Below are 20,437 nucleotides of genomic sequence, written 5' to 3'. Positions count from 1 at the left end.
TCAAATGGAAACTCCCATGGAAGTTCATTTCACCAGTCAGTGCGATCTGCAGATCTGTGATCGATTGTTGTTATTATTACCGAGAACAGTGTTCGTTCCAATCACTTTGCACATAAAGTTGTTTTTCTTATCGTTCTAAGTACCGGTTTTAAGTGATAGCTACTTATAAAGATGTACGAAAAGCAGCCACTACTTTAAGACTTTAGGTGCCTCTTGAATTTGAGTGATGAGGGTGTTATCAAACAATGTATTTATGATATGCGTCAAGTTTACCCCGATGCCTCCAGATTCTTAGGTCGCGGGTATTAGTGAGTTTGAGTTGATCTTCCTTATCGCACTGTTTAATGATGCACTGCCGGTGGGGACAGGTAGGTTGCCAATTTTAGGGTTCATCCGTGGGTGGGTGGTTGTTTTCTCTTTCTCTCCTTCGCAAACTTCTCAAACACGCTCATCAACCGGCTTAGTGTAAAAAAAAAAAAAAATACAGATATTACTAGAAGTTGAAAGTCATTAACCATCAGTCAATCGAAGTTCGTTGAAGCGTTAAGGTGGCCGGTGTGTGCACGCGTCGAGCTGGAGGGTTATGTATTAGAAGCAGCGCCAATAAAAGTGTAAGAGTAAGGGAAAAAGTCGCGAAAGGAGGAGGAGAAATTATGTGATTGAAATATTTAATAGGACCATTGTTGGATAATTTGTTTATGCCAAGCGGTCGACTGCGAGTGTCGGTTGTTTGTGGTTTTTACGGAAGAAAGGAAGCAAGTCAAGTGAAGAAGTTTTTGGCAATGTTTTCAGTTTGATCGTTGACGTTCCATGAGCTGTACAGCACATTCGATGAATTGAGAGAGAAGGAATTTTGTCGAGAAGTTCAAAAGTTCGACGGAAAGTTACGGAATATGATTACGATGAGGGTAAGTATTGAACAATCCATTCGTCCTGAAAAGCAACCATTACAATTGGTAGCCATTGATCAAAACAAGCTCTTCAAATTCCACCAATTGGAAATACTAATCGTGTATCAGCGTGGTTGTGATGGGTAATCGATCACATCGTAAACGAAACGGTAATCTTGCCGAAATTGATTGCCACGAAATTGGAAGTGGCCCCGGTATGTGCGAAAAGTTATTGACCATCAGACATCAAATCAATCAATCTTAAGAATTGAAACACCTATCCCGGCACATGCGAGCGCCGATTGACTGGCGATTGCGGCTGTGGAAGAGAGTCAGCTGATTTACTGTTGATTGTTTCGAATGAAAGCTATTCAATATCCATATATTTCGGTACGGACTGCCATTCGACTCGGCATCGGAATTTGCATTTCTACTATTGAGTGCATCGGTGCATTTTCGACGTACCGGTGACATACACTGAATTGATTCACCTTTGGTGAAGACCAACATTTCTTATTCATTGTACTGAATTGATGCATCTAATGATTGTATGATCCAAGGAATATCAGTACAGTTATGACCCGATATTGCAAGCCGGAGGGGACACATCAGACTTTTGTCTTTCAATAATTTCACATAACCGTAATTCCAAATATTTCTCATGCATCATCAAGATGGATGTTTATAACACAGACAAGCAGACATAAATCTGGCAAGTTGTTCATCGAACAAGCATTTAACGGTCAATTTAAAAGTATCTTAGTTGGTAGTACCGCCATCAGTGGCGCGCATAGTCAATTCCCTTGCGTTTGACGTTTTCATACTACCGCCATCTGGTCAGCGTACTACCCACCACAGTGTACTCAACAGATGGCGGTAATGTTTTAGCGACGATGTTTTACAGTGAGAAATATTCAATGTGTTATGTCTGTTTGTCTGTGTTTATAATATACTTTGATGCAATAAGATCACTGAAAAAGCGCATGGGCCTCGTAGATTATTAGAAAAGATTTTAAAAAAAAGGGCTGACAAAATCTGGTAATTACTATATAGAAGACTTGATGATGCTTAGTCCGAGAGAATGACCACACAGTAAAGATCAATGTGGGTAAATTTTCCAGTTATGACACAGAGTGCCATTTAAAGCACTTTTCCATGTAGATACGAGTTGTGGCAGTTATATGGCCGTAGGCCATTTAAATCTCATGGGCCAAAATTGGTACATGCTAAAGTTGGTACCATTCTCTAAAATTTATGGAACACAGTGTTGCAACAGCAATTTTCTCAGGTGAGAGTGACTATTGTCGGTAGCCTGTTTGTTTTCGATTAATTTTCTAATAATAAAAAAGATAGCAGCCTGGTTGCTTCAGCAAAAATATGCGTCATCATAAGTTCTAAATGTAACCAAAACAAGGTTTTTACGAGAAATGAACTTATGAAAAGATATTCGAAGAAATCTGTTTTTAGGGGCCATCCCAGGTAACAAATTGATGCTTAACAAGTGTTCTTTCAACGATTTTAATTCAGGCTTAGTTTTAATAATTGTTGTACATAGACCACTTTAACCTTTGTTCAGCTTTTAAACATCTAAATCTGGTGATTTTAATCAGCCCAAAGCTTAACAACAATCTAAATTTTAAGCTTTTCAATGCATTAACCAACAGTCTTTTCCAACCCTTGTTCAGCCTTAATTTTTTATTTAAAAAAATATAATGGAAGACCGCTTCATATCTTATATTCTTTTATGAGACTGCTTTAGAATGTTGCTGACTAATTGGATTTACATATTTATATTGTTATTATATGTCTAAAAATTACCTTTACATTTCGGGATTCGAACCGGCAGTCGTTGATTCACAGGCGTCAACTATACCCACTCGATCACATAAGCATATTTGAGGCAGAAGGTATGATCATTAACATGAAGCACGTCAAAATTAAGTTGAATAATAGCAACCGGAAGAGTATTAAACAGCAATGCCGAATTATAAACAATAAATTGTGACAGTAAAACATTCCTCTCATTTCAAGTGCAGTAAACACAATGTGGACACAAGTGCGCGATGTATTTCGATGCTATTTTAGTGCTATTATTGGATTCTATTTTTAAAATGCGGTACGAAAATTAAGTGCAATATAAAGTGGTGAACAGACAAAACACAGGAATACTAATGTTAATACTTCCGACGTCGTCGCAGTCCACTTCTAGGTGGAACTATTCTTGAAAAGCTCCTCTTCCTTTTCAGCTTCAGCTTCTCTACTGCTGGTGCTGCTTGGTATTAGAAAGGTAGGCAGTGAATTTAGAATAACTAAAATGTCGGCAATGCAACAAGTGAGACTGACGACATTTAACAATATTGTGCTATAAATTCATATTATTCTATCAGGCTATCGGAATATTTGTAGCGCATTGCTGGTTTGTGGAGAAGTATTAAGCTTAAATAAGTCTTGTTCAGTCTTTATATCAGCTAACTTACTGAGGTTGAATTATGGGGATACAATTCGCTTCATGCACTACTAATCAATTGTATATTCAGCCTGGTGTTAATCAGCTTCGTACACCTTAAATCAACCAATAATCAACCTTTGTTTTTACAATTCAGCTTGAATTGTTACTTGGGATTCTCACCTGCTTGTTTAAAAAAATCATAAGAGATAGAAATTTGGTGTCTTGAGCAAAATTGCTTCGAATTGAATGTTCTACAACTTTCAGAACATAGCATTGGTATATCTTAAATAATAATAAAAAAAGTTTGTATTTTCAAATCTCCAATTTTGTGGACCACCCTAATTTCACTAACATAAAAAGATCGGCCATTCACATTCACCAATTTTAAGGACCACCATAATTTCAAATCGCCTAAAAAATACGAAGAAACTTTCCCGAAGACACTATATATCTAAAACTGACGGTTTGGGCGCAAAAATTTTGTCCTCCGAAAAATCCGAAACATCAGTAAAAAGGCTCAATTCATGGAACTGATCCAAGAACTCCGTTTTCTTTCGTAAACTCTCATAGACGTCTTATAATTATGAATTCGGAGTTATGATCGGAAAATAGACCCTGGAGGCCATGAACGCTCCTCTGGAAAATAATAGACAACTCATCAGAATGAACTCGGAATTGTGACTGGAAAATGGACCACAAGGTCTATTGGATGGTCCTCTGGAATATCCGGAACATCCGTTAAAGTGGATAGGTCAAGAAAACTAATCTAAGCACTATGTGGTTTTTTAGAACTGCTCATAGGCACACCCAACAAACATTGACAGTTGTATAAGAGCTTATTCAGACAAAAGTGAGCTTCTAGCTGAAGCTCTGGCTTATTCAGCTTTTAATCAGCTCAAATTGTTTGTTGGGCATTTAAATTATTTATTATCATGGATGATTTCTACACACTTAATCTAGCTCGGTAAAATCTCCAACAGCCGATTACCTCGGCATTTACTTTTGCTGATATCTCTGATGTTGGAATCTCGGCGAAAATATTTAAGTGTGTAGGTGGTATTTAAGTATTTAATAATTTCTAGACACTTTTAACGGAATTGTTGAATATTATTCCTTGGATTTCATGGACTTATTTCCCTTGACTTCTTGGAGATGTTTCTTTGGAATTACAAGTTAACGAGGGACTAGCTTCAATGTTTATATTTTTAATTCATCACATCAAAATTTAATCAATAAGCCATTTGAAAACATCGTCTTATTGAGTTATTATTAAAATTTGTTTTGAAAAAAAAAAAACAACCGTGGAGCTCTAGGATCAGTTTCATGAATTAATCACTTCAATGGTCTTCCGGATCTTTTATTGGACCATCCCGTGGTCCCCAGTAGAAACTGCCTGGTCAAAACTCAGATTTGATTGTGATAAGATGTCTATGAGTGCTTTCTAAAAAACCGTGGAGCTCAAGGATCAATTTCATGATGTTAGGGATGTTCAGGATCTTCCGATGGGCCAACCCGTAGTCTCCAGAGTCCATATTCTGAACTCAACTCCGAATTCATGCTGATAAGATTTTTTTTTATATATCTAAAGATTTTTTTAGGAGATTTTCAGCCCTGGGCTTGTTTTGTCTCTGAAAGTTCTGGTAAGATGTCCATGAGTAGTTGCTAAAAAACCACGCAGCTCTAGGATCAATTTAATTAATGGACCACTTTTACGGATGTTCCGGACATTTTAGTGGACTATTCCGTGTATAAAATGTCTGGTCAAACCTCCGAATTCATTCTGATAAGACGTCTATGAGTGGTTTCTAAAAAACCGTGGAGCCCTAAGATCAGTTTCATGAAATGAGCACTTTTAAGGATGTTATAGATCTTCCGGTGGACCATCCCGTAGTCTCCAGAGTCCATATTCTGAACTCAACTGATAAGGTGTCTATGAGTGGTTTCTAAAAACCCGCGGAGCTCTAGGATCAGTTTCATGAATTGGCCACTTTTACGGATGTTTCCGATCTTCCGATGAACCATCCTCTAGTCCCCAGGGTCCACATTCCGGTCACAACTCTGAATACATTCTGAGGGCCCATGCATTAATTATGTCACGCTAAATTGAGGAGAAATTTACCCAGCCCCTATCGTGATGTTTTGCCTATACCTAATGCATTGCTTGACACAAAATCTTAGACACCAACCCCTCCCCCCTCCCTAGAGCGTGACATAATATATGCATCAACCCTGATAAGACGTTTATGAGTGGTTTCGAAAAAACCTCTACCGGAGCTCTAGGAACAGTTTCATTAATTGACCTATTTTACGAATGTTCCGGATCTTCCGGTGGACCATCCCGTAGTCTCCAGAGTCTTTATTCCGAGCACAACTCCGGATTGACGTCTATGAGTGGTTCTGAAAAAACCGCGTAGCTCTAGGATCAGTTTTATGCATTGACCACTTTTACGGATGTTCCGGAACTTCTAGTGGACCATCCTGTAGCCTTAGGGTCCATATTCTGGTCACAACTCCAAATTCATTCTGATAAGACGTCTATGAGTGGTTTCGAAAAATCCTCGGAGCTCTAGGATGAGTTTCATGAATTGATCGCTTTTAAGGATGTTCCGGATATTCTAGTGAACCATCCTGTAGTCTCCAGGGACCATATTCCGGTCACAACTCCAAATTCATTCTGGTAAGACGTCTATGAGTGGTTTCGAAAAATCCAGCTCTAGGATCTGTTTCATGAATTTACCACTTTTACGGATGTTTCGGATATTATAGTGGACCATTCCATAGTCCCCCAGGGTTAATTTTTCGGTCACAACTCCGAATACATTCTGATAAGACGGCTATGAGTGGTTCTGAAAAAAAACCGCGTAGCTCTAGGATCAGTTTCATCAATTGATCTATTTTACCAGGGCCCATATTCCAGTCATAACTCCGAATACATTCTGATAAGACGTCTATAAGTGGTTTCGAAAAATCCAAGGAGCTCTAGGATCAGTTTCATGTATTGACCACTTTTTCTGATGTTCCGGATCTTCCAGTGAACCATCTCATGGTCCGCAGGGTCCATATTCCAGTCACAACTCCGAATTCATTCTGATAAGACGTTTATGAGTGGGTTTGAAAAAATCGCGGAGCTCTAGGATGAGTTTCTTGAATATTGACCTATATTACGGATGTTCCGGATCTTCTAGTGGACTATCCCGTAGCCGCCAGGGTACATATTTCTGTCACAACTCCGAATTCATTCTGATAAGACGTTTATGAGTGGTTTCGAAAAATCCACGGAGCTGTAGGATCAGTTTCATGAATTGACCACTTTTACGGATGTTCTGGATCTTCCGGTGAACCATCCCGTGGTCCCCAGGGCCCATATTCTGATCACAACTCCGAATTCATTCTGATAAGATGTTTATGAGTGGTTTCGATAAATCCGCGGAGCTCTAGGATGAGTTTCATGAATTGGCCACTTTTACAGATATTTCGGATCTTCCACAGGATCAGAACCATTTCGCAACAACATATGCAGTTGTTTTGTAAATTAAGCTGAAGTTTGAATCCCAAATTCCACGTATCAAGTACACGCAAAAAAAAAACCGTTCCGGTATTCATGAACAAAAAACCACGATAACCTGAACTGCTAGTTAATTTGCATTCATGACTTAGTTCCCGTAAACGGGCTTGAGCAAATCCCATTTTCATGAAATAAATCCTAAATCCATGAACTTAGTTTACGCGTGTTCAGCGCGACCAACGATTTCGTAATGCTACATAAAACACATACTAAAGTCATGATTTCGTGATCCATGAACCCATAAGTGTGATTTGCGTTCCTGAAATCGTGAACTTGGATCACATGCAAAGCTGGTGCTGTCATTTTCAGTTGTTGTCGAATTTATCTATTCTTATGTGAATGCAGCTGAGCCGTATCATCAGAATGGTGCTCCAACACAAAGCCAGTGACTGGGACGTGTAATCAAACTGGTCGTATACCTCGATTAAAAGGATCCCCGAACATATCCGGTGTACTTGCTACCCGCCGCTCCAATGGAAGTCGAAGGTAGTGTTGATTTGTTGAAAGTGTGTCCATTCCATCTGCTGAACAGATGCGTGCTGCCAGGTTGGGGGTGTGGGTGAAACCTGAATCAAGTCTTCCGTTGTTTTCCTTCCACTTCCTCACTCCATTTAAAATAATGAACCATGTTTCCATTTTCGAGAACAGCTTCACGATATCAAGCAAAACATATACCACGTTTCCAAGAACTAGATCATGATTTTCAGAACAGAGTTCACGATTCTATGACTTTTGTTACCTTTGCTGATGCCTGGTACACCATAAAGCAGGCGTTACTTTTATTTTGTGGAATAATGCTCACGATTTTATGACTTTATTCATGGTGCATTTTCGTAAACGAAAAATTGACTTGATCCGAAATTCGTGACTTGAGGTTCACGAATTCCGGAACGGAATTTTTCCCGTGCAGAAACACACGAATCATCAGAGCGAATAATACGTGTAATTTCTTCAAATGGCTTTAGAAACTCAAGAACAGGACCAATCAAATTCCACTCTTTGGCCGGCGCCGGTGGTGTAGTGGTAAGCGTGACTGCTTTCTAACACCCCAATGGGTCTGGGTTCAATCCCAGCCGAGGTCGGTGGGATTTTTCTGAGGCATAAAAATCTCTGGTCACGTCTTCCTTCGGAAGGGTCCCGGCCCATGTGTGTTGTGAATGGGTGCGATATCCTACGCAGGTGTGGAAGCTGCCTTCCTGCACATTCGGTTGCCGTCAATGGATGGCAATCGATGTCCGTCGGTGATTGGCACTAGATTGCGGAACAGAGACCGACGTTAAATAAAGGATAAATAAAATAAATTCCACTCAGACTCAGTCAAGTTTTTAATGTTGGCAGCTTCTCCCGCGTAGTAGGTTACGGCTGTTCGCTGATCCATCAACCGCTGTAACATATAATACGTTGAATTCCACCTGGTGCGGACATCCTGAATAAGTTTACGTTCTGGCAATTCATATTTGGTTTGTATTTCACGCTACTTGTTGCAGGCCAACGGAGAACGTTTGAAATGGGTTACGATGTTACGAGATTTAGTAACCAGTTCTCTTACACTAGACACTCTGACACTCGAGGGCGTCAACAACTCGCAGCTGCAAAGTATGAATGAAACAACCAGCATTTCGCAGCTCCACCGTGTCCAATCCTTTGATCATGTTAGCTACATTATCACGTAGAATGAGATGCACACTTGAGACAGGTAAAGGGTGATACGGTCAAAATTTGGTCAATATCAACTTGACGTATTTCTTTCAATTTTGCATTTAAAAAAAACCTGAACACCCCTCATTTTGACAGGTGTGTGTGTGTAGAATGTTGCTCCTATTTTGATTTTGGAATTCACTCTTCAGTTGTCAAAATGCCGTCCAAGCAAGAAGAGCAGCGTATCAAAATTTTGCTCGCGCATCGCGAAAATCCGAGCTACTCGCACGCAAAGTTGGTAAAATCGCTAAAAGTTGCCAAATCAACCGTTACAAATGTAATTAAAGTGTTTGGGGAACGTTTGTCGACAGCCAGGAAGTCTGGATCGGGGGGGAAATCGAAAACCGGAAGCCGCTGAGACGACAAAGAGAGTTGCCGGTAGTTTCAAGCGAAACCCTAACCTCTCTCTCCGAGATGCCGCAAATAAGCTGGGTGTATCGTCTACAACCGTGCATCGAGCCAAAAAACGAGCCGGACTATCGACTTACAAGAAGGTAGTGACTCCAAATCGCGATGATAAACAAAATACGACGGCCAAAGCGCGATCCCGGAGGCTGTACACGACGATGCTGACGAAGTTTGACTGCGTGGTAATGGACGACGAAACCTACGTCAAAGCCGACTACAAGCAGCTTCCGGGACAGGAGTTTTATACGGCAAAAGGAAGGGGAAAGGTAGCAGATGTTTTCAAGCACATGAAACTGTCAAAGTTCGCAAAGAAATATCTGGTTTGGCAAGCCATCTGTACCTGTGGCTTGAAAAGCAGCATTTTCATAGCTTCCGGGACTGTCAACCAAGAAATTTACGTGAAAGAGTGTTTGAATAAACGTCTGCTGCCTTTCCTGAAGAAACACGGTTGTTCCGTACTGTTTTGGCCGGATTTGGCATCTTGCCATTACGGTAAAAAGGCCATGGAGTGGTACGCCGCCAACAACGTGCAGGTGGTTCCCAAGGACAAGAACCCTCCCAACACGCCAGAGCTCCGCCCAATTGAGAAATACTGGACTATTGTCAAGCGGAACCTAAAGAAGACCAAAAAAACTGCTAAGTGCGAGCAGCAGTTCAAGGCAAACTGGCTTTCTGCGGCGAAGACGGTGGACAAGGTGGCTGTACAAAATCTGATGGCAGGGGTCAAGCGTAAGGCCCGGCAATTCGGATTTGGAAAAGCGGAAGCCTAACTGAATATTTTTCCTGAATTTTATACTAATTGAACTTGAAAAAGAAATTTAATTTGATTTTTTAAATAAACGATTTCACCGATTTACACGCGTTTTTCCTTGACCAAATTTTGACAGTATCACCCTTTATGTTTCATTCAGCCAATATTTCGTGTATTTTTAAACCAATCCTTTCACCGGTATGGGATCCAGCGAATTCGTATGTATTCAATATTGAATGCTGTCTGCAACATTTGTCGTTATGTTAAACTGATGACAAACGTCTGTAGTACATGAGATGAATCCTTCTCGAAGCAGTAGTTCCTGTATCGTTCTTCTGCACCGGGAAGAAACACCGTGCAGAAATTCTTGCGGCTGGTAATCTGCAAATGATTTATAGTCATCACAAAAATTGTGCTGTGTTTAACTTACCTGATATTACTACATTGTTACCAAACCCTTCAGAAGGCAGTGGCAACTATATTGCCATCAACAATCTGTATTTTTTTCTCCACACAAACAATCCAGTTACAGTTTTTTTTTCCGTGCATTGGCTACTTCTGATATCTGGCAACACTTCTATTTTTTTTGAGCCGGAATAAGTGGATACTGAGTAGTTGGGAGTCATTTTTGTGTAAACAAACCGCCATTTTCGAGCGGAAATACGAATATCAGCTAAAACTCATTACAAATCCCACAAGACGGTCAGTTTTTTAATAGAAATATACTGTTTTGGAACTCCTTTCTTAGATCATGTACTTTTTTCAAACATTGATCTGTAGTTCATGTCAAATGTTACAGTTTTCTACAATGAAAAATGCTCGCAATACTGTTACATGCAATTTTACGTTTCAGCTAAAAGTATGTCGAACATACCGTATACAGAGTCGGATGACGAGGTTGAAAGAGAGCTGGCGAAAATTTGTGGACTACCTGATAATCCCGATATGTCCGATGATGAACTGGAAGCTGATCCGGAACTCTCTACCTTGAGCAAGCTAGATACATTTCTGATCGATATTCTCGCTGGAAGTGATGATTCAGATGATGCTGCTAAGGGCAGTGGGACTGAACGGCACACATCCATTGATGAACCACAACCGTGTTCTTCGGGTTATCACAACCGTAAGCATTTAAAAGCGATTCCTCACCCACGCACGATTACCCGCATTGAAAACAGTTGCAAGTGTCTAAATCATCTATTCGGGTCATTGTGCTAACCTTATATGATATTGTTGGATCATATCTGATATCGTTTATATATGTTACCGATTTATTAGGAAAGCCAACGACTCAAGCATTATCCGAAACATCAGCTTCAGATGAATCGGATGACGATCAATCAAGCGAAGATTTTTCCCAAGTGGACCAATCAGACGATGATGAAGTTGACTGGAAAAAAGGTGATCGGTCCCAGGATCCCAATACAGCCAATTTTGATAATGTTCGTTTGCAAGCCTTGAATGCAGTCCCGGGAAATGCAAGACCTGTAGCCTATTTAGCACAGTTTTTCGACGATGACATTTTGAAACATATAGTTACCCAAACTAACATCTACGCAAACCAACAGCAAAGTCAACACTGGGAACCGGTATCTGAAGCGGAAATCAAAGCTTTTCTAGGGATTACCATTATGATGGGTCTCAAGCCTCTTGCAAGTGTTGATTTGTACTGGTCAAGTGATCCATTTTTCCGTACGGACGAAATTGCTTCCATTATGCCGTGCAAGAGATTCAAAATAATCTTAGAGAATTTGCATCTGAATGATAATCGTAAGATGCCTCCAAGGAATTCAGATCATTTTGACAAACTGTACAAGATTCGTCCACTTCTTGATTTACTGAACACTGCATGCCAGAGAGCAGTACAGTCCACATCATCGCAATCGATTGATGAATCGATGATTCTGTTCAAAGGGCGATCGACATTGAAACAATATATGCCACTAAAACCTATCAAGAGAGGCTATAAGGTGTGGACAAGAGCCGACAGTGAGACTGGTTACGTATTTGAGTTTGATATTTATACTGGCAAACGCGATGACAAGTCTCCTACTATAGGCCTAGGGGCCAATGTAGTCAAGAATCTAACGCAGAAACTAATTGATGAAGGATTTCATGGTCATGTGATCTTTGATAGTTTCTTCGCCTCATACGGTATATTACAATACTTATATGATCACGGAATTTATGCAACGGCTACAGTGAACAGTAATAGATCGGACCTACCTGTACTACTAAAAAAGTACAAAAGAAAGTCCCAACCGAAAAAGCGAAAGCGTTTTCTGAGAGGGGAGTACAAGTGGCGTTTGAAGAAAAACGTTGCTTTTGTAATGTGGCAAGATTCCAAAATGGTAACAATGTTGACTACAGCATTCCATCCTAAAACCACGACAGCTACGTGTGAAAGGAAGCAACATGATGGTACCAGAAAAACCATCGTATGTCCGAAAGCGGTTCAGGAATACACAAAGCGGATGGGCGGAGTTGATCGGTTTGATCAAAAGAGAAGCACGTATGGGGTCGGTAGAAGAAGCCAGAGGTGGTGGCTGCGGATTTTCAGTTTCTGCATTGATTTGGCTATTACGAATGCATACTTGTTGTATGCATCTAACAACCATGTGCGAAATCACGTGACTCAGCTGCAGTTCAGGTTGAATTTATCACGAGACCTTGTTGGTAACTATACTTCGAGGAAGCGCAGCCTACAAAGCGAACCAAGATATTCTACAAAGAAGCCTACAATGTCTTCAAACTATCAAAAAGAAGGAGTACCAGCTAATCTACGCTTTTCAGATGTTGGAAGTCATAAACTGGAACAGTTGGCTACCTATCGTCGTTGTCGCATATGTAGTACAAAGGCTAAAAATAAGAGGTCCAAAATTCAATGTTCCAAGTGTAAGGTAACACTTTGCGCAACACCTTGCTTTGATTTGTTTCACGTAAAACTTAATTGAAATTGAGCTATGTCTATCTTACAATTCGTTCCAAAAATAAAGTGCACCTGCAGGGCAGTGGCAAACATATTGCCACCAATATTGTTGCGCTAGTAAGGCAGTGGCAAACATATTGCCACCAAGGTTTTTGGACTTCGAAGGCAGTGGCAACTATATTGCCACTAATTTTTTCAAGTTTTTCAACTATTTTTTCCAAACAAAAAATATATTTGAGCGTTTGACCGAGTAAGCATTGTGTTTTGTTGTAGTTTTTGTTGATTCCTTGCTTGGTTTCCACGGCCTTATAAAGGGTTAATTGACGACCACCTTTGTGTTCCACCATCGAAAGTGGCTGAATATCCAAAGCAATCATTTCAGCAATAGCTTTGTCAGATTAAGGATTCCATTTTTCTGCTGCACTCAAACATTCCTTTATTGTCGTTTGAGTAAGTCCATCCTTGGATTTCAATGATTTCGTTTCAATTTCCTAGCGCGGTATGCTTCTTGATGTTTCGGATGCAGTTTCAGATTATTAATCCTCACCGATTTCAGTGCATTCTTACTAATTCCACTCGACATATTAGGCACTTTTTCCATCGTCGATTTCCTGGAAATATTCCCAAATTACTGAACGCCTATCACTCATTTTTTCCGGATTTGAAAATTGAAAACTTCGATAACGACGCAAACTTCAACGCGAGCAACGGCGGAAAGAGAAAGCAGACTTATTTTACGTAGCGGACGGCGCGCAAAATCTTGACAGCTCCTGACATTCAGAAATAATCGTTCATTCAAATAAAAGCTACAAGCGAGTTTTTTTCATGGAGAATTTTAACTATGGATTAAGGGGGAGGTAGCTCATCGATTCTTCCGGTTCGCCTCCTAGCATCGTGCTATAAGGTACCAGGCGATAACCAGGGTAGTTGATCGATAGCTCGATGACGTCATTTCGTTGGCGTCTACTATGGGAAATTCTCATAGCAGGCGTTGACGATGGAACGTTGTCGAGTTGTTGAATAGCAACTATCGTGGTAACTCACCGATTACCTGTCGATCTGCCAAATTTGGAAAGACGTCTGCATTGAATTGTCTCATATAATAATATTCCGCCCACTATATCACAAGAAATTGCGAGTAGCTGAGTGGAAAGGAGATAAGTTAAGCATTGGGTACAGGACCAAGTCTCCCCTGGGTGGTGCAAGAAGATGAGCGCAATAGAATCATCAAGTTGCCATAAGGCACGGAATGAGACTATTGCATGGCTGGGTAGTCAAAGTCTTCCATTCGTTAGTCATTTCAGGTGGATTAGAACAGGTTTAGGTTTAGGGTGGGCGTTGGCCAGATTTGGATTTTTCAGATATAATCCTAAATAGGACCTAGATTATTTAATACACTAGTAACCTCAACTTCTGTCACAATGTTTCATTGTGACTAATCAACACTCAATGGGTAAAATATCAAATTTGCGGTAAATTTGAAAAAAGGGAACTTGGAGTGTAGAGTGCACTGCCCACTGGACGATTCTGAAGCCTGACCAAGTGAGTGGGTTACGGGTCTATTTGATTGTACGTCATTTCCAAGTTATATATAGATACATTCATACCATTGGCATTTTGTATTTGAGATAAGACAGAGACAGGATGCGGAGGGCCCGCTTAGGGGGAGCGTAACCCATGTTATGGCTTCCATTTATTAAATAGTTCAGATAGGATGGAAATGATAGGTTCATGGTGAGAAAATGTACCATATGGTGCCCGTTCACTGATCAAAATTAGATTCAAATCGTCAGGCCCTGCCCTGGAATAAGGGAATTGACGATGATTTGTCAAGTTTCATTTTGCATTGATGATTTGTCAAGTTTCATTTTGCATTTGCATATAATTGTAAGTTTAGGTTTGCTTTTGTAATTGTAAGATAGATAGTTTGCCTCAATTGAAACATTGAGTTAAACATGACGAATCATACCTCTAAAATAGTAGTAGTTACAGTGCCGCATTATCTAACTTTTGTTTTGTTTGTTTACATATAACTAATACTAATACCTCCTTGTTTTCTCTCTAATTTGTCTACTATGTCCCACCATCACGATGAGAGATGAGCTACCGTACATGGTACACGCTCATATACACTCCCAAAATAGTATGCCGCAAGTAAGTATATCACAGAGGCAACTAAAGATCCAGAAACAAAAACCGAAAACGCTGAACGGCAGATTGGTTTACAGTGGTCGACCAGGGTGTGTGCTGATAAATTACAAAATTACAATTACATCATTATTCCATACATCAGCTTGAATTACGTTGATCGATATTACATTTTTTTTGCTGTGCACTACACCACCGGAGCCAGCAAAGTTCAACAATCCATCGTTGCTTATGCCTTTGTTGTCGTTTGGAACCAGTTGTGCGAGGTAGGTGACGATTGTGTGTATTTCACGCGTAAATTTTGAAAAGGGCCTAGCCTGAACAATACGTAAAGAGCAAATTGAAACATTGTACGTCGCGTGAAAGTGGAACTTAATGAAGGCCTAAGTACTTTTTCTTAGTTTTTAGTTTTCGGATTTGAAAGATCGTCGGTTACAATGGCCTGCTTACTGAGCAGAAAAACGCGGTCCCAGGTCCTTACATATCAAAGAGATTTATAGTAAAATCGCTTGTGTATCGTGTATTTTGCGAAACTCGTTGTTGTCGTTGGTTCCGGGTTTGAATGGATACAAAAATTAGAGCAACGGTATTATGTGATATGAGGGGCTCGGTGGCCTTAGAGCAACCGTTTTTGCTTACTGAGCAGAACATCATGAGTCTAATCTCAGGCCCATCCACATTCAAGATTCGTCAATCGTTTTATTTGTTAATATGACTACATGGTAATAACAGCAACTCGGTGATTAAAAAGGTGCTCGTCTGCCTAGTGGCAAACGTTTTTGCTTACTGAGCAGAAGACCGTGGGTTTAGTCCCAAGCTCCTTCGCGTTATATGATCGTTAGGACATCAATTCAGCTTATCGTTTACCAAAACGAACCCTGCTGCAAACCCAACCCTCTTATCCAACATCCCAGTGATTCCTCGTGGAAGTGCAGAGGTGTTCTCGGCTTCCATCAAAGCGAGTGTCATGTCAACACAATCCTTCCCATTCCTTTCTTGACCTGTGTTCGGGCGCGGCCGGCGCTGGTATTGCCTAATTTAAGATCACCAGTTTTTACACATTGAGGATGATTGCTATTGTGTCCCAAGCATCGTCTATTGGTTCTCTGTGTAATTACAGCTGATCTGGCAGTAACAGAGTAGCAACCGTGGGCGGTCAATCAAGCTCAAGCTCAAGCTCAAGCTCAAGCTGGAGAATTTTAACTATGGATTAACAATAGAAAGGCCTATCAGCATTTGTATACAAATCGATCTAATGCTATTGTCCATAAGGGAAACTTTCTCCTACCCGATGATGGTGTTGGTTTGCGTGGCCGGCCTTGGCATTGTGATGAAAGGATCTCAGAACGGGTTGTTTACAAATACAGTAAAAATAGTCTGGTGGTTTTTCAAGTATTCGGCCGAATATTCCGTTAACCAAATAATGCTTGAAGCATGTATTTTGGTATTCGACCAAAGGCCGAATAGTGCTATTCGCTGCAGCTCTACAAATTTGGGTACTCGAATTACACAGATTTGCAAGGGGTAATCAACTCTGCACACCTCAATCTGTGCCGAATGTTTTAGCGGTGTCGAAGTCTGCCAACCAATCCCATGAGTTTGGCAACACTGAAGTTTTAATGACTTTTGTGATTGTGCGAGAAAAAGAAGCGTGATGAATTGATGTATTCAACAATCACTGCTGCAGAATGGAAATTCTATCCTAATAAGAAAACTGGGCCAAGTAAACCAAATCTGTTTCAAGATTCTGACCGTTCATCACCAACAAAACACTGATTGCAGCGGAAGCCGGTTCCGAAGCCCAACTCCGGTGGATCCTTATAAATCCGGAAACGCTCATCAACGAGGCATAGTTGATCATGACATAGTTCGAGATTCTGGTGGATTGCGGCAAGCTGGACGCGGTTCTTCGTCCGTGGCGTTGATTATGAAGCAGTATGACAACGATAGCAACTGCGAGGCGGCGGTGGAACTATTCAATCAGCTACAAGCAGAGGGCGGCTACTTGGGGATTAGTGGGGATTTTGCAAAAACATTGTTCGATTTACTTCAGGTGAACAACTTTGAGGTGCCGAATTTGGTTCAGTTGTATGCAAAGCGAAAAGAATGAAGGGATCGGGTTCAGGTTGTCAAAATGTGCTTAATTCGTTTTACAGAAAGCCTATCTAATTGTCTAAGAATGTACAATTGGGTATCATAATATTTATTGAAATAATCCTGATTATTTAAACAAGGTGAGTGACTAGTGGTGCCGTAGATCGCTCAAAGGTACCTGATTTGTATGACGCTATGTATCTGGCCACCCTGTGGCATTGACCCATGTGAACCGTGATTACCGATATTGGAAACTATATCGGAAACGCCAATCAAATGTTCTTTGCTAAAGTGGATGACCCTGAGAGTGACCTAGTTATTGCTGTTGCTGGTGATGATCTTGGCGCTGGTATTTATTTATCACTCTAACTTTGACAACTCTTGCAGGGAATTGAACGAAGTACTGGCTGTAGGAGAGATCCGAGCAAAGTATATGTTTGTCTTTTAATTCGGAATCCGATCGTCTACTCCGATGGATGTGTCACTTTCATCCTGAAGTGAAGTTCGACGACTGTCAGCAAAGTGCGAAACCTTAGCAACTATTGGAACAACGATAACAAACAACAGTGATGCAGTTACATATTATATTTTGTTTCATACTTGTCAAAGTGTGCCCTAACCGTGTGCTGTGATGTGTTTCGGCACAGTGTGCAGAGTTGATTACCCCTTGCAGATTTGAGTTCACAAGAACGTTCTCGAGCAATATGTGAAAAGGCATACAAGTCAAACCTAAACAATCGTCGATTATTCACGAATTACAACACGCCTACACAAACAAACTATATCAGCTGATAGAGCTAACTTTCTCTCAGATGCTGGTGTCGGTTTGCCAGAATGAGCCTATTTCACGAGAAATCGACGTTTAAAGTCATTGTTTACATTTGGCACATACGCCCTTTTCACATGTTGCTCTAGTCACTACCCAACTAACAATTTCAAGCTGAACATTGCATTAGGTCTTAAGCAACATTGACAGATTCTCTTCATCGACTTTTTCTTTGCATCCCCACGGCCATGTTAAGACATTCCCAGGTATTTTCAGCACATCTAGCATCTAGTACGACAAACACCGCAAGAAACGGCTATGTGCTCAAGTTATTAACGAAAAAGGACCTAATGCAATGTTCAGCTTGAGTTTGGTTTTATGTGGGTTCATGGTAGGTCATGATTTAGAATTGTAGAATGCTTGAAAACCTCAATAAAACTTGCAATGTTACTTGGATAGCTTCCTCCATTATACTTCAAAACAAAAACGACAAAGTTAAGTGCAAAGAGCAAATTAACAGTGAGCATGCAAAGAGCCTAACTGCGATGATCGATTCTCTTCATCGATTTTCTCTTTAAATTGCTACAGCTAAGGGAAGCAATTTTCTTAAATTTGTCCAATACTGTGCTGCAACAGGTTATATTGGCTATCAAAAGCAACAGCAAACGCACCAAGAAATTTAATCCAAGCGAGTTACTGACAAAAGAGATAATCGACGAAGAGAATCGATCGTTGCATTTAGGCCCTTATGAACGGGTTGTGGCAGAATTTTGTCCCGGATTCCACTTCCCTAAAATATAGTAAACCGAAACATGGCTAAGCTGAAATTTACAACCTATTAAACAGGGAAACATTAAGCATTAATCCAGAAGAAAGAAATACTCTTTTGAGCTTGAACATTCAGAAACTGTGCAAAACGGTGCAATAAAAAAATCAATAAATAAAACGATCCAGATAGTTTAGATAAGAGAGAGTCTAGTATAAGAGAGAGGCTGGTTCTGAAAGAACTGAGCTTCTGGTCCCAAGTAACCAACAAGGTCGTTAATCACCCTTTTTGGTATATAAGGCTTCTATACGAGTGATGTAAAGTTCAGAAAACCCTATATTTACCTTATATCTCAAAAAGGGCGATTATCGGGTAGTTAGCGGGCTTGGTGGTTACTTGGGGTGTTCGAATTTACCTTGAACAGTTTTTTTTTTAAATAATCTCTTGAGTCTTAAAACTACCCCTCGAATTGTTTTCCAATTCTCCTTAATATTCTTTTCAACATTCTTAAGAAAATTATTCGAAGTGCTAGGCTCTTAAAAAATCCACTTCAATATTAAAAATATTCCGAAACTGAGATTCTTCTTTAAATTGCTTTGATTGATGGGAAAATTATCCAAGTCTTGGAATCTTGAAAATTTCAAAAAGTCAAAATGATTTTGCAGCATCTTATTTTTATAAATTCACAAATTTAAGGATTCATAAAAATCATTGTTCAGCCACAGACAAACAGACATAACACTCGCAATATGTTCATCGAACAAGCATTTATCGGTCAATTTCAAAGTATCTTAGTTGGTAGTACCACCACCTGTGGCGCGCATAGTCAATTCCCTTGCGTTTGACGTTTTCACACTACCGCCATCTGTTCAGCGTACTACCCACCACAGTGTACTCAACAGATGGCGGATATGTTTTAGCGACGATGTTTTACAGTGAGAAATATTCAATGTGTTATGTCTGTTTGTCTGTGGCCATCATGATCTATCCTGATGAATGTGGACGTCTTAGTGGAATACCTGTACAAAGAGAGAGAGAGAGAGAGAGAGAGAGAGAGAGAGAGAGAGAGAGAGAGAGAGAGAGAGAGAGAGAGAGAGAGAGAGAGAGAGAGAGAGAGAGAGAGAGAGAGAGAGAGAGAGAGAGAGAGAGAGAGAGAGAGAGAGAGAGAGAGAGAGAGAGAGAGAGAGAGAGAGAGAGAGAAATATTAGTAGACGAAATACGCGTATCTGTCAAGGATAAACAAATAAGGTAGTGGCATTAAATGGAAATTACTAATCTTTCTCTCTCTCTTTATACCCTTTATACATCATGATCTAATATTTGGGTTTCATGACCGAACCAGCTCAAGAACGTTAGATATAATGGCATTCGAAAAACTGAATGCTTCTGCAACTCAAGTAAATTAGTTATTAGACTTAGAAAATATGGAGTTCATGCTTCAACATTTTGTAAGAATCTTCCAAAACAAAAATGTTGCTAAGTTAGGGGGAGGGCATTGGCCAACGCCTACTATCACGCCAACTGGATTGCTAGGATCGAAACAGCTCTGAAGAGAAAAACATCGTTAGATCGCGCAAGCACTTGTGACGAAAATGCTGAAAGGAGAAATTGATGCCCCGACTATGCTCGCCGAAATAAATTTCCATGTACCAGAGAAAAGACTACATTACCGGGATTTCCTTCATCTTGGTTCACGAAGTGTGGAAAATGACCCTATTAAAGTTATGTTTCCTACTTTTAACGAAGTTTTTGAATTATTTGACTTGATATCCCGCACAGACTATGGCTTATATGGTTTTCACTGGAAATCCTATGTATTAGTGCTCATTGCAAGACAGCCTATATAACATGATATAATCCATAGTCTGTACGGGGTATTAAGGTGGTGCGGTCTGGAAGCTTTTGCTTTAATGCCACTTCGCATTTTCTGGAGTAAAAAAGTTACAATCGATAGATTCCATCCCCAGCGATAG

At 40.3% G+C, this 20,437-nt stretch overlaps 1 protein-coding gene across 1 annotated transcript in view; it reads left to right on the top strand.

Moving 5' to 3' along the window:
• The first annotated feature begins 504 nt into the window (after positions 1–504).
• Positions 505–20,437, top strand: part of LOC135705380 (angiotensin-converting enzyme-like) — a 37,571-nt gene continuing 17,638 nt past the window's right edge. The window contains exon 1 of the mRNA XM_065227074.1: positions 505–908. Within this exon, the coding sequence (XP_065083146.1) occupies positions 894–908 (15 nt within the window). The 5' untranslated portion in view covers positions 505–893. The remainder of the gene's footprint in view (positions 909–20,437) is intronic.

This window comes from Ochlerotatus camptorhynchus, unplaced genomic scaffold, assembly GCF_037179485.1.
Source record: "Ochlerotatus camptorhynchus isolate MF236.1 unplaced genomic scaffold, CSIRO-AGI_Acam_v1.1 ptg000266l, whole genome shotgun sequence".
NCBI lineage: Eukaryota > Metazoa > Arthropoda > Insecta > Diptera > Culicidae > Ochlerotatus > Ochlerotatus camptorhynchus.
Note: the sequence above shows the minus strand (reverse complement) of the source record. Positions and strands in the feature narration are given on the sequence as shown.